The sequence below is a fragment of the Littorina saxatilis genome, linkage group LG2 (assembly GCF_037325665.1).
Source record: "Littorina saxatilis isolate snail1 linkage group LG2, US_GU_Lsax_2.0, whole genome shotgun sequence".
Lineage (NCBI taxonomy): Eukaryota > Metazoa > Mollusca > Gastropoda > Littorinimorpha > Littorinidae > Littorina > Littorina saxatilis.
The window spans coordinates 30,553,646-30,568,407 of NC_090246.1; the positions used below are offsets into that span (position 1 = coordinate 30,553,646).

General features: G+C 38.4%; 1 protein-coding gene across 1 annotated transcript in view; it reads right to left on the minus strand.

Annotated features, from left to right (window-relative positions):
* LOC138958745 (ubiquitin carboxyl-terminal hydrolase 37-like) overlaps window positions 1-14,669 on the minus strand; it is a 37,944-nt gene extending 23,275 nt beyond the window's left edge. The window contains exons 1-10 of the mRNA XM_070330022.1: window positions 14,551-14,669; window positions 9,783-9,980; window positions 7,118-7,268; window positions 6,228-6,447; window positions 5,825-5,923; window positions 5,052-5,198; window positions 3,580-3,690; window positions 2,378-2,512; window positions 1,209-1,341; window positions 300-688 (exon numbers count right to left, since the gene is read on the minus strand). Of these exons, the coding sequence (XP_070186123.1) occupies window positions 300-688; window positions 1,209-1,341; window positions 2,378-2,512; window positions 3,580-3,690; window positions 5,052-5,198; window positions 5,825-5,923; window positions 6,228-6,447; window positions 7,118-7,268; window positions 9,783-9,944 (1,547 nt within the window). The 5' untranslated portion in view covers window positions 9,945-9,980; window positions 14,551-14,669. The remainder of the gene's footprint in view (window positions 1-299; window positions 689-1,208; window positions 1,342-2,377; window positions 2,513-3,579; window positions 3,691-5,051; window positions 5,199-5,824; window positions 5,924-6,227; window positions 6,448-7,117; window positions 7,269-9,782; window positions 9,981-14,550) is intronic.
* Between the last annotated feature and the right edge of the window lie 93 nt (window positions 14,670-14,762).

Below are 14,762 nucleotides of genomic sequence, written 5' to 3' on the forward strand. Positions count from 1 at the left end.
AGGTGAAGAAAAAAGTTTGCTACCATTCAGATGATACATTTAAAGTCTAAACTTGGCATAATTAATATTTTTACTGCACTGTTTAGATACGAATGAGTCATTATACTGCACTGTTTTAATACCACACAAATACATAGAAAGGGGAAAAAATCCATTCTAAATATATATATCTGTTTCAGGTAACACTGTAACCTGTGTAAATGTACCCTCACTTAAAGACCTGATTTTGTCAGGTGTGCAAGGTCTTCATGTGGTTCCACTATACACATTAACGCCGGAAGGGATAGCTTAACACTTACTTTAAACACTGAAAAGAGTGGATCACTTCAAACTCAAAGTTGGCCAGGGTGGGGTTTAAAAGCACAGCAGAAGTTGGAAGCTGGGATGATGAGGTCAGGGCTGATCTTGAACTTGAACTTCTGCCTCCGACGTGCGACATCTGGTCATCAGCAGGTGATACCGATACCCTCCATGTGTTTTTATCCCCTGGGGGCGTACTTCTGTGCTGAGGTGATGCAGATCTAGCCTCAGTTAAAGCGTATGCAGTGTCTTCAGAAGCGCTTGAGAGGGAAGACACGGAACTTGTCAAGGATGTTTCTGCTTCCTTCTCCTCTTCCTTAAGGCTGGTGATTTTCATCACTTCCTCCTTCAGCTGATCCAACACCTGGGATAAGAACTCATGTGCATCCTGGAAAAAGAAATAAAAAAAAATTAAAAAAAATGTATCTGTCTGGTTTTGGTCTCTTGTTAGTACTTGAACTCGCGCCTTTACAAGGAAATCAAAATTGCACGAAAAATATCATTATCAATTTTTATCTTGTTTTAACAAAATACGACTCCAACGTTGTTATTTTGTGCACCAGTTTCAGATTAACACTTGACTGTGCAGGATTTCTTAGGCTTTGGAAACATATTACCTTTGTGGAAGAGAAAAGTGGACTTGGTACTAAGAGTAGAAGGAGAAGAAAAGCACTACAGTAACAGGCATGAGATCATAAACTTGTTAAAAAACAAAACAAGATAAATCCTGGAAACAATTATCCAAAATCCTACAATCTGCGGATCTTTAAAAATAATCTCAGAAGCTTTGAAAATGCTGGCAATCCGCTAAATGGCAGCACAATCTCATACTTGAATAAGAAGCAGGAGGAGAAGGAGAAACAATTACAGCAACCTTTTATTACCTTCCACAATCTTCAAGTACTCACATGTTGCTGACTACCACTGAAGCGTTTGGCCGTCGAGGAGATAGCATCCTTGACGTTGCGCAATAAATGCTCGAGTTTCTCCGTTGTGGTGAATTGTGGTCGCTGCCTTGCAAGCATCAGCCTGAACAGCGCACTGTCGCACAAGAAAAAAATCATCGGTAGGAACTAGCTTTGATTAAATGAACAGCACCATAAACAGAGATGTAAGGTCCTTTTTTCTTTGGACTGCGGGTTCAGACCACTACTCTAGAAATCAATGCAATTACCACTGAGTAACTCAGTAATAGCCCCTGTCAGCTTAAGTTTCAAAAGTATGAAAACTTTTTGTTCTTTCCTAATGCTATTCTTTTTTTTTATCATTCACAAATTAATATTTCTCATCCTCAGAAGAAAACATTATGCTGCAATATAAAAACAAAATCATAGCAATGTTTCTACTGTATTTAGCTGGGTGCAGTTTTGTACATAAGACAAGGTTTTAGTACAGCGGAACCTCTCATCTACAAATGTGAGAAAACCCAAGTTTTAAGAGGGGAGGAGCCTTCAGACCTGGGAACCCCTGTTTTGTTTTTGGAGTATTCTCAAACAAACTTGGCCTATTTTCAGAAAAAAAGAGTGTACTAAACACAACATTTGAACATCGATGATTCAAACATGCTTCGCACGAGTCCTTTGCACCGTTAATTAAGTTTACCAATACATTGAAAACAAATGGTTCTTTCAAAGTTTAATGACAAAAGCTGTAATCATTGATCAAATGTCGAGTTATAAAGTTATGTTTAATCATTAAAATACACAGTGTCCCAGTAAATAGACAGGAATGAAAGGGATGCGCTCGTGAAGAAAAATAGCCTAGAAATTTTTTCAGTCATATTTTTTTGGAACCGACCGTACATACTGATCGTATTTTAGCCCAAAAGGCGTACAAAATACGTCAAAATCGTATGGGTTACCAGGTCCGAGTCTTAGAATGGGGCTAAAAATACAGACATTTTTAACATTTTGAGATAACCGAGAACAAAAATTAGGTCTTAATAATCGGGAGTTTCTACTTTGGAAACGGGGGGGGGGGTCTTAATGTTGGGGCCCCACTGTATAGCCATTCACACTTCTCAAACTTGGCAACCCACAAATTGGCAACCCCAAAATACACACATGCAAGTACTCACCCGGCCAGAGAATTTCTTGCTATTGTTTTGCCATGCTGCTTGTAGAGGGACTGAAGATCCACAAGGAGGGTGTCAAGGCTGAAGAGTGACTGAAGAATGGCGTTCATGAAACATGTGTTCCCGATATTGGCAAATCTGAAAATGTACAGTGAACAGATTTGAATCAGGAAAATTGAATAGCTGCCAGATATATATCAACTGAATACACACTTTCCCTTGTAGAGATAAAAACCCTTGAAACCAACAGAAAAAAATGTTATTAGCAGCTGATCAAATACACTAAAGGTATGCATGCACAGATACAGGCACTGAACACACACAAACACACACACTCTCCTTTTTGCAGAACTTAATTCAAAATACGAACGCGATATTGGAAATCATTAACATTAAGCAAACAAAGAATAGATTTAATATGAAAAAAGAACAAACTCTGCCATGACCAGGTCCCAAGACCAAATGAAAAAGAAGCAGTTCAAAGCCCGGATGAAAAAAGAGGAGGGTTGACAGTGTGGCTAGGAACCCCACACTGTAAAAACCAAGGGTGGGACTCTCTTGTGATGAAAAAAGAGGAAATCCCTTTTGTCTTGGGGGGTTCGGGGGCATGCTCCCCCAAAATTTGGTTAAATGGTACATTAAAATCTGTGCGATCTGGTGCATTCTGAGACTAAAATTCAACTCGTTTGGATCAGGTAAAAAAAGACATTCTCCTCACTCCCCCCCCCCCCCCCCCCCCCCCAAAAAACACACACCCAACCAAACAAAAAAACCACTTTCACACAACAATTAATGGTAACATTGTAATGGTGCACACTTACTCCAATACTGGCAATAGTATGATCCAATGCATTGAAGCTCAAAATGACTATTAGTTATCAGGAGTTTTTAGTCAGCACAATTTAACTCTCAAGTCTCCAGTGTTCTGTTCCATCTTCACTTTTCTCCATATCATTCAGTCAACAAGTTATAGATACTGTGCCGAAATGGGACGCGGAAAAATAGATTACTCCAGCGGAATTCGTAAGTTGTGTCCGTGGAAATCCGCGGAAAAGTCCCACCCCTGAAAAACCCTAAAACTAACAGCAAGGAAAAAAAACAAGGTCTCTTGCCCTCATCTCATTTGCCAAACCTCAAAGAGAGGAGTGAGTGAGTGAGCAAAAACAGAATGAATTACACAACTGGAATTATAAACGATTCCCTACCCAAGAAGTTGTGGAGTTTGTTGTTTCACCACAGCAGGAGAGACATCCTGCCTATGATTCCATGTGTAGGTTTTTATGATGTCAGAGAACTGTCCTGATTTCTTTTCCTGTCTGAAAGTGAAACAAGTCGCGTAAAGCAAAAATACAACATTTAGTCAAGCTCAGTCGAACTCACAGAATGAAACTGAACGCATTGCATTTTTTCCGCAAGACCGTACACTCGTAGCATTGTCTGTCCACCGCTCGTGGCAAAGGCAGTGAAATTAACAATCCAGAAAAGCGTGGTAGCGGTTGCGCTGAGGAGGATAGCACGCTTTTCTATACCTCTATTCTTTATAACTCTCTGAACGTGTTTTTAATCCAAACATATCATATCTATATGTTTTTGGGATCAGGAACGGACAAGGAATAAGATGAAATTGTTTTTAAATCGATGTCGGAAATTTTATTTTAATCATAAGTTTTATATTTTTAATTTTCAGAGCTTGTTTTTAATCCAAATATAACATATTTATATGTTTTTGGAATCAGAAAATGATGAAGAATACAATAAACATAATTTTGGATCGATTCATAAAAAAATAATTTTAATTACAATTTTCAGATTTTAATGACCAAAGTCATGAATTAATTTTTAAGCCTCCAAGCTGAAATGCAATACCAAAGTCCGGCCTTCGTCGACGATTGCTTGGCCAAAATTTCAATCAATTTGATTGAAAAATGAGGGTGTGACAGTGCAGCCTCAACTTTTACAAAATGCCGGATATGACGTCATCAAAGACATTTATCGAAAAAATGAAAAAAACGTCTGGTGATATCATACCCAGGAACTCTCATGAAAAATTTCATAAAGATCGGTCCAGTAGTTTACTCTGAATCACTCTACACACACACACACACACACACACACACACACACACACACACACACACACACACACACACACACACACACACACACACACACACACACACACACCACGACCCTCGTCTCGATTCTCCCCTCTATGTTAAAACATTTAGTCAAAACTTGACTAAATGTAAAAAGCAGGTCGGTTAGCAAATTCACTGTAGCATCGACAGTCTAAGCTGTACACACAGACACAAATATAGACACACACATGTGCGTGTGTGATTGCCTGCACGTGGATCAGTGCAACAAAATAGTCAACACACAAAACAGACACTCATTTTATAACTTAAAACTTAAAAAAACGAAGATGCAAACAAATTCAGCTGATGTATATATTTCAAATAAGGGTTAAAAAGTGCACTAACCACAAACATAACCTATCTTGTACAGAACTGCAACTGCACAATAAGTTCTTTATTATGTAAACCAAGTAGGGTAAGCACTCCTAGTCTTAGTGAGTAAGTCAGGAGTGTTAACTAATTAACCTATACCTCAACAAAGAAATGTAAGCAAGCAAGCCTGAAAAGGATAAATGTATAAGCAATGCAAACGCAACAGACCTTATTCTCTCAATTGCTTTCGGTCTGGGTCCAGGAAAACAATATCCGTTGGAGGTTGAGCTGCCGTAGAAACGAATTCCTTGAGGCTGCATTGGCTTGCGCTCAGCATTTTTGTACTTCTGTTCTGCTTCAGGACTTGACAAACCCCTGTAATAAAACATCCCTCAACAGTTTGAGAATTCTCCACAACTCTGATCTGCCAAAATCTACAATGTGAATAATCAGCATAAACATTCAAGTAATTATAGCACTCTGTCCTACAGACACAATTTCGGCGCTGAGAGCACAACCATGGGTGGGACTGAAAAATTTCATGAATCCTGAAGGCACCAAATGTTGTGTAGTCTGCTTTTTCCGACTTGAGTGCACCAAAGAGAGAAGAAAAAAAAGAGGCCATAATCGAATCCGGATTTCCGGCAGATACCGGAAGAATCCCACCCATGGACGGCCCATGCACAACAAAAAGGTGACAATATGAAACCAACCTAATTAAAACATATTTGACTTTAGTTTAACCAGAAAAGATGTTATGTGCTTTGGCTTATTCTTTTTGACGTTTCCTTCACCTCCCTCAAACAAGTCTCACTGATAACTTTCAAACCTTGAAATCAACAGCTTCAACCTTGAAAAAAATGTCCCATCCGCAACAAAATGTTAGTTGAAGGTAAGTTTTACTGGTTGCCGTGACTGCGTGACACTCTTTAGTTTGATGTAAGCCTCTTTACTTTTGCTTGATATCCGTTAACAAATTATATAGGGCAATCATCTCCAACCTGTGCTGATTCTCCTTTCCGTCGTCATCATCCAGAAGTGCATCATCCAGAGGTACATCATCACCAGCTATATGTATAATACGTGTGTTCGTCTTTACACTGCACAGAAGAAGAAAAAACATTCACATCAAAGAAACAAAACAAAAACAAGAAATCACAAGAATTACTCTTTTGTTTTGCAGATTGTAATCAAGGTCGGCAGGTTCTACATACAGTCTCACTGTGGAGTGAAAACTAAAATATAGGTACTGCCCTTTTCTGTGTCATGCGCTTCAGACAGACAAAGACCATCTCTTTAAAGTAAATTAACCTGCACAACATTCACACAAAATCGTCCAATAAATCATATGCTGGCCCTAAGGCATGAGTGAAAGAACACGCAAAAATAAACCTGGAGACTGACCTTGTAAAAAGAGGGGAAGGTGACAGACCACCACTAGAAGATTGCGCTGGTGAAACGGCAATGCTCATGGGGAATACGCTGTTTCGGTTCTCTGTTTTCAGGAATTCCTGATTCTCTTTGCTGTGTTTGCCGTTCTGATTGCTTGCATTTGATGAAAATGAGGTCAAATTCCTGCTGAGTCCTACTGCTGCTTTGTTTTCAGTTGGAGTTTTGACTGCTGCTGTTGAGAACAAAGGATGATGATAAATGAGCATGGCATGGCCTGATGTGTAACATCATCAACTCTGATAGGAATTGTTCTGATGACCTGGGCAAGCGCCAAGCCTGTCTCTGTGACTGTGAGCTTTTTTGGCTCTTTCATTATCAATCAGGAGAAATACCTGATATATAGGTCTTTCCAGAAACTGTAATTGATAATCATGAACTCATTACAATTTACAGGCGACAAGAGTTGCTTTTCTTGACTTTTTATGGCCTGTTACTCGACTTCAAGTTCAACATGACAGTTTGACACCACTGTAAGTCACTAAGTGTAACCTTAAAATGTGAGGAGGGTCAACCTGTTTCCTTTATATCCGGAGGTTATTGCACCCTTGAAGTGTTTAAGTTTTTAAGCTCTAGCTTCAAAAGTATCTTTAAAAATGTCCTGCCTTACAGTAATACTGCTAAATCCCAAGATTCTGTTAATGGCACAGATAAGTTGAAAAGTGTAAAATAGTGCGAAAAACACACAAACATCTATGACTAACATAACTAATACCCACCGTTCCAAATCAACTGGGAAGTAATATTAATAATAACACAAAGCCAAAGTAAGTTCTTTTTAAGCTAAACTGCATGTTAGCATGACAATCTATAGAAGCAAACAGTGAGAACTATGATAAACATACTTTTTTTCAGGGCTGTGTCGACGTCCACATACAGATCCTTGCTACAGCGTTCAGGCACTCCGATGAAATGCAGCTCCCAAAAGTTGCTTTTAGATGTAGACCAGCTAACTACCACCCGAGCTCCCTTCTGTTTTACCGATGACCTGGTAATCTGCATAAATTAGAATATATTGTTCATCAATGTTATAAATCAATGGGTGATACAATGTACACACATGTACATGGGTGGGACTGAAAAAAGTCATGAATCCTGAACTTCAACCGAACCACACAAAAAAGGCCATAATCGAATCCGGATTTCCGGCATATATACCGGAAGAATCACACCAATGCATGTACCTCTATATTACCTTAATTTTTATGTCAGTATGTGTACAATCATGTAAACCACCAGTTCTGTTAAGGCTTGCACATGGGATACATCTTGAATAGCCAAATAGGTTGAAGTGACACGAAAAAACAACAACCAGCATGGGATAAAGTATACTTTCAGTTTCTAGCATACAAACCCACCCACACACAAAAACAAGAAATCTGCATAGGTATCGGTTTTTGAAACTAATGCAGCAAAACTTCCTGCTCTGCAAAGAAAGTAGCTAGGCTGTAGATTTTTGATAGGGTGCTCGTATACCATAGCTGCCAACCTTCTGAAGTCAAAATCCAGGAGCCAGGGGATCCAGGGGGACCGTTTAGTCTTGAATAAGAGCAGGGAGAAGTTGTAAAATTCAGGAGATTCCCGGAAAATCCGGAAGGGTTGGCAGCTATGGTATACCATGTAAAAGCATACTTTGATCTGTCGTGATCTACAACTACCAAGATGGTTTACACAGGACAGAATAAACAATTCAAATTGGAATAAACAATTCACACAACAAACCAAATTCTGACAAGAATAGCATTCCGAGCATGTGCTAACAAAGATAACCGTAACCACTAGATGTGGAGAGACAATCGCTACTATTACTTCCTCAGTGATGTACATTTTAGTCAGTCTCCGGTCTCTGACCGATCCAATTTCCCCAGGACCTATAACTTTAACCCCAGCAGGACACAGGTCCGATTAACCTACAGAAGAAGTGGTCAAGGGTCCGATCGTTTTTGACAATGAAGCGGACATGCGGACTGTTCAATTTTCAAGAGGAAAGCTTGTTTCGGTTTTGCCAAGCGAAAGTAAACACTGCGTGAGGAAAGCTGGTTTCGGTTTTGCCAAGCGAAAGTATGCACTGCGTGTGACCAGTTTGTTGAGTGAACGAGGCACCATATGGGATCTGATTCTTTGAATTAATTTATCCTCAAGTTGGATCAAGAAGAAAAAAAGAAAACCGAACCCATATGGTGCCTCGAGTGCATTCATTGGCTCAGCAATAAATCGTTTAAACCAATGGGAACCACCCGTGCATGTTCGCACATGCGCAAGGCATTACTTTTCGTCGTAATATCCGGAAAAACCGTTGTGTGTTCGAACGAAAATAAAACGAAAGAGAAACGACATGGGTCCGAAAAAAAAGCTCAAAGCAGATAAAAATCAGCAGACATTGATGTCCATGCTGCGTTCGCCAGCCACTGTGGCTTCAGCTGAACCAACAACAACGTCAACCGAGAATTTAAACTGAAAAATCTTTTTAAATGCGGTTTTATGAGTCGTGTTTTTGTCCTATTGAAATTGCAATCTCAGGACACTGTGTCCTATTGATTTTCAGTCTTCAGGACAATTGTCCTAAAGGCTGCTAGAAAAATGTACATCACTGCTTCCTCAGGTTCTCACACTTGACAAGGCTTGCAAATAAATTTCAGGCATGGGAATTAAAAATTGAAAAAAGGCTGAAAATTTGTAAGTAATAACAAAGTCGACGGCGCGAAGCACCTAGCCTTACTAGGGGGGTCCGGGGGCATGCCCCCCCGGAATTTTGTTCTCTCCAAAGAACCCAAATGGTGCAATTTGGTGTCATCTTAGCTCCAAGTTTGCCATTTAATTCAGTTTTTAGAACCATTTTTGCCTTCCCCCATTTTTTTTCCGGCGGAAACTTCTGCTTTTTCGGCGGAACAAAAAAAACAATTCGGCGGAAATTTGCCTTTCGGCGGACAATTCCCATGCCTGAAATAATGTTCAAATTTCCTTTATAACCTATAGACGAATTCCGGAAATAACTCTGTTGGGTTTGTATGGGTTGTGGAAGAGTGAGTACCATTGCTTTACTCAGACAAACAACACATGGTTCCTGTACAAGTGTTTGAGACACACCCTCTTGCTAGTGACTGATGTGTAATGTCACGTTTCACAAATGGGAAGAAACTGACGTTACGTACTTTCTTTCTTTCTTTGGTGTTTAACGTCGTTTTCAACCATTCAAGGTTATATCGCGACGGACGTTACGTACACGTGCAGGGTATCTACTATCAAAATCAAGCTTTTCACAAGAGCAACACACAATGTTTGGACCGATTTATCTCCTTGCTTTTTTACTTCGACCACGTGTTGGCCCGAAGTTTTTACTTCGACCACGTGTTGGCCCGATGTGGAAGTCAAAATATTTGTCCGAGCTTCAAGCGGTATAACTCTGCCGAACAGTCATGTAGCAGTAACAGAGTTATTTGCAAAAATTGTCTATTATGAATTACAATGTTACATATTCGCATACTCAATTTAGACACACAAATAGCTTACAACATTGGACCTGAAGACCTGACGAGGGTTGCATTTTAAGTATGTTCTCAAGTACAATCTGTTGTTTTCTTCTTCAAGAACTACATTGGCAAGCTTGAAGTCCTGGCTGATAGAACCACTACCCAAATACTTGATCTTCCCAGTGTACTCTTTCCTTGTCATTTTGAAGCCACAGGGCACATGAACCTCTTGTACAACCTGAAACACATTTGAAACTGAATGGTTAATAACTCAATCTGCAAACATTGGTACTTGATAGTCAATATGAGGCTTATATCGCGCGTATTCCGTGGGTACAGTTCTAAGCGCAGGGATTTATTTTTATTTATTTTTTAATATTTTGTTATGCAATTTATATCGCGCACATATTCAAGGCGCAGGGATTTATTTATGCCGTGTGAGATGGAATTTTTTTACACAATACATCACGCATTCACATCGACCAGCAGATCGCAGCCATTTCGGCGCATATCCTACTTTTCACGGCCCATTATTTTAAGTCACATGGGTATTTTGGTGGACATTTTTATCTATACCTATACAATTTTGCCAGGAAAGACCCTTTTGTCAATCGTGGGATCTTTAACGTGCACACCCCAATGATAGTGATACAAGTATTACCCCAATGATAGTGATACAAGTATTACAATTTACAAGCGCTTTTAGTACAATTGCATGAATACAGTGCGCCAACTGCATCACTTAGAATGTGAGAAAGAGAACTTAGCCAGATACAGAAGAGAGTGGACATGTTTTTGTAGTGAACTCCACTGACAAGATGTATTCCATTGTGTATTGTTGTGGCTAGGACCAACCGACTTCGGTTGTGTAGGCGAGGTGGAGGAGGTAAAATAAAGACAGGAATAAAGATCGCCATGCCAGTAGCTGCTGCTGTTGTGTGATATTTGTAGACTGGATGGTCCGTAAACACATATAAGGAGACTATTGCGTCAACCTTCACATCAGGCTCTGCAGTTGTCGGCCTTGAAGAGAGTGAGCTATTTAAAGCTTGTTTCTTCAACGTTGCTCACACCTGTGCATTGTAGTTTTGTTTGAGATAGGGTCTGGCTGCTGCAGTCTTCTTGTATGTTCTTGGTTGCCTTTGTGTACAAAAGTAAATTTTAAGGGGCTTATTGTCCGTCAGGTCTTAATTGCCTATATTGGACATGAATTGGTTTATACGATTCGAGTTTTACGCCCTCACGGCTTTTTGATGTTTGCGTGTTTAGGTGGTATCAGCCATCTGCACTTATGGTAGAATGACCAAGATCTTTAACGTGCCATTGTGGTGACACGGGGGTGGGAGATGGATACCATCTCTGGGTCTGCACATAAAGTTGACCCGTGTCCGTCCCGGCCCGGATTCGAACCAGCGACCTCTCGATCACAAGTCCAGTGCTCTGCCACCTGAGCTACCCGGGCCCCCCCTTTGTGTACTGTAACCATAACAGTTTTTATAGGGGGCAAGGCCAAGAAATTAGCTCTAAAAATAGTAACATTTTTAATCCTGTTTGATTAGACTTTGCCTCCAAAGATGATGGTTGTGTTCCGACACTCGGTTACATAATCATCACATTATAATCATCAATATTCATATCATCGAATAATTCCAGCGTTTTCAAACCTGCTACACAGACAAAACCAAGACGACAAGAATACTTATTTTCAGTCCAGGTCCAACTGACCTATTGTCCTCTGAGGTTGGGAACAACACTGAGACAGAGACTGAGACTAGATGGCCCAAAGTCAGAATAGGTGTCCATTTTTGTGACATACAAAATCAATTTTAAAAATGAACATTTTCTTTGTTTTGAAAATAGAGATGTATTTTAGAGCATAAATACGCAAGGAACAGCTATGATTTAAGAAAACTCATGTTTGATCATTTCACAGATTCAGGTTTAAAAGTTTGCAGGAGTTCATAACTTCACACCGTCACAAAATTTAGACTTGTTAAATCATTGTTGCTACATGTATTGGGTCTGTTTTAGACATCTGAGCAAATTGCTACAGCAAATTACTTTGCATTTCAAGCAAGTTAAACTTGTTTTGGCCACGCATGATGCAGATGTGAACTCCATTAATGGGAAGTTCATAACTTCACATAATTTACTTTTATTGGTATAATAAATTTAATTTATACAGGCAGGAAACAATTTGTTTTGTTTTTTAATCTGAAAAAGGTGAGCTGGAACATGAAGGTAATTTTTGAAGATGAAGTGTTGAGAAGATTTTTTGGTTATCTGTATTATTTATAGAAATTAATATTGTCACAATTTTTTCATAGCAAATATTGGCATAAGTTATCATTAAATCTACAATGTTGCTGTTTTTGTGCAAAATGTGCTTGAAAAGTACCATCAAAAGGATTTCAATACACCAAAATGTTTGTCTGACTCAAAGAGTTGGCAGAAACTGAAAGTTTTTTTAGAATGTCCTAGGAGTTCATAACTTCACACCGTGACATCACAAACTATGGCTAATTCAAACCAAAGTAAGAAAGTGCATATGTCATCTTATTTTCTCTCCAGCTACTCTTTGTAATCAACATACAACTAAGTAATAAAAGTAAAACATTTGTGAAAACAAACGATAACAAAAATCATAAAATGTGAGCGTGCGCATAACTTCAGAAGAATTTTTGTTATGTTGGTCTCTAGTACAGTTACTGTATAATATATTTGCAAAACAATGACAAACTGAGAACACAGAGTTATAGTATAGGCTAAAGCTGCACTTATATTACAAAATCAGATTTTAATTGCCAAAATAAAACAAATTGTTTGAAACTTGTGAAAGTTCATAACTTCACATCAATCACACATTTATACTAAAATAACTAACTAAAGTCTCTTGCAAATAATTCTAAACAACTTAATGATTTACTTAACCAAACTCAGTCATGAAAACTGTTACCGAAATCATTATTTAGTTAGTGTTTATGTCAGCTGACTGTGTGTTCATAACTTCACATCATTTATTTAACTGAAAAGCTACGTACTAAAATCTGCTGGTAAATTAAAATAAAAATGACATCAAACTGTAACAGCCTACTCTGGAGAAGAGCAGCACATCATTTGAGGTAGTGATTTAGTGTAGTAAATTAATTATTGTGTATAAATCATACTCATGGCATGTGTTCATAACTTCACAACGTGGGGCTGAGGGTCAGTTGATGTGAAGTTATGTACACCGTGCAGTCAACCCAGATTCATGCTGGAATTATCAAAATGTAATTTTGAGGGTTGATATTCAGAAAACTTCTTACAAAATGTCCAGATAAAGTCAAATGTACTCTTTTGCTATTAACAAGGCATTATTTTAAACACGCCCTTGAAAAATGAGCTTGAGTTATGTGAAGTTATGAACTTCATGACAAAACGGCTAAGTACTTCAGAAAGAAACAGTCAGCAGCCAGTAGATTCTTTTTGTGATGAAAATCATGGTACAGTGTAATTTGTAAACTGAAAATAGTCATTTTACATATATTTTGGGTTTTGACATGAGTTAGTAACTCTCACATAAAAATAGTGCGCAAGACACAGAGAAAATGGCTAACTAAAGCATACTGCTTGACTTTAGTGACAAAAATTGCTTAGTATCTAAATCTAATGTACTTTTATATGCAAAATTGCTGTTCCACTACAACCTTAACTTTCATGGCTAGCATTTAAGGACAAAAAACACTCTCAGTGGAGATAGTAGGAAAGTTCATAACTTTCTCACAAGAATTTTTTATTTCTCAATTACTCAAACACCAATGAATGAACTTGATGCAAACTTTCAGTGTGACTGCTGCTAGTGGATCCAAATGCATTACAAGGCTAGGTGTTCCCCAACTAGTCAATTTACTCTTTTTATAAGGCAAAAGGTTGGAAAGTTCATAACTCTTTCTTCACAAGAAAATCTGCACGTAAACTTCAAACTACTTTTGAACATGCAAAAACAAGTCAAACAACCCTTTTTATGTTTTATACCTCTGCAAAACATACTGTAAAATACATTTTTTCAAAAATATATCAGGTTTCAATCTTTAATTATTATTTAGAGCTGATCAGTGAACAAAAATGAAGTCTTACGGAAATAGTTATGAACTTTCTGTGAAATTTTGTCTCCCCATTTTCTGCAGGCTCACTGACAAAATTCAAAAACTTTGCTTTGTCAAAGGTACATTTGAGTTTTACTGGCTCAGTGAAAAGTCATTCATGACATTCTGTCCCATAAATATGACAGAGTAGACCATGTTTCAATATGCTGTAAGGTCATGTCACAAAAAATGGCCAAAATGTAGTGCTGCTGACTTCAGATAATGGCGACATTTTCATTAAAAACAACAACTGAGCACACAATGTTTCTCTAGGTGTGTACTTCATACTTTTTTTTACAAGTCTCATTAATCTTTACAAGGATTTTATTTTTCTTTGATGTACAAATCAGGTTAGAGCCAAGGTTGCACAGCTATTTCAGCTGTGGACACCATTTCAGACTTAAGGCCAGATACTGGAATTAAAGTAGAAAGATCTACATGAAACACAGACAGGTAAGTAAACATGTGAAGATTTGTTTGGTCATTGAAACAGACTTGCTTGGGTGAGAAAAATTACATTGCAGCTCGATTTGTCGACCAAATGATGGTTTCCTTAATCATTGCATTGGGTGATTGGTATCATGGTAGGAAAATTGACATCTTCTCGACCTAATATTTCGCTTCAGTTACTGTAAAAAGTCTCGCGAAAAAAACCGTTAAATGATTACAAAAGTATCTTACTGCATCAAAAGAGGCTTATAAATGATCCGTGAATGAAACAGCACTGTTGGTGACACAACAATACGCCAAGCACGGTTCAATAACACACTGCAATATTGCACACAAACTTTCGCGGGATATCTGAGCCGGAAGTAGCGAGCACTACAGTGATTGTAGCCAATGAAAATGTTCGTTACAAAACATTGAAGGTGACTATCATTTCTGCTGCATTT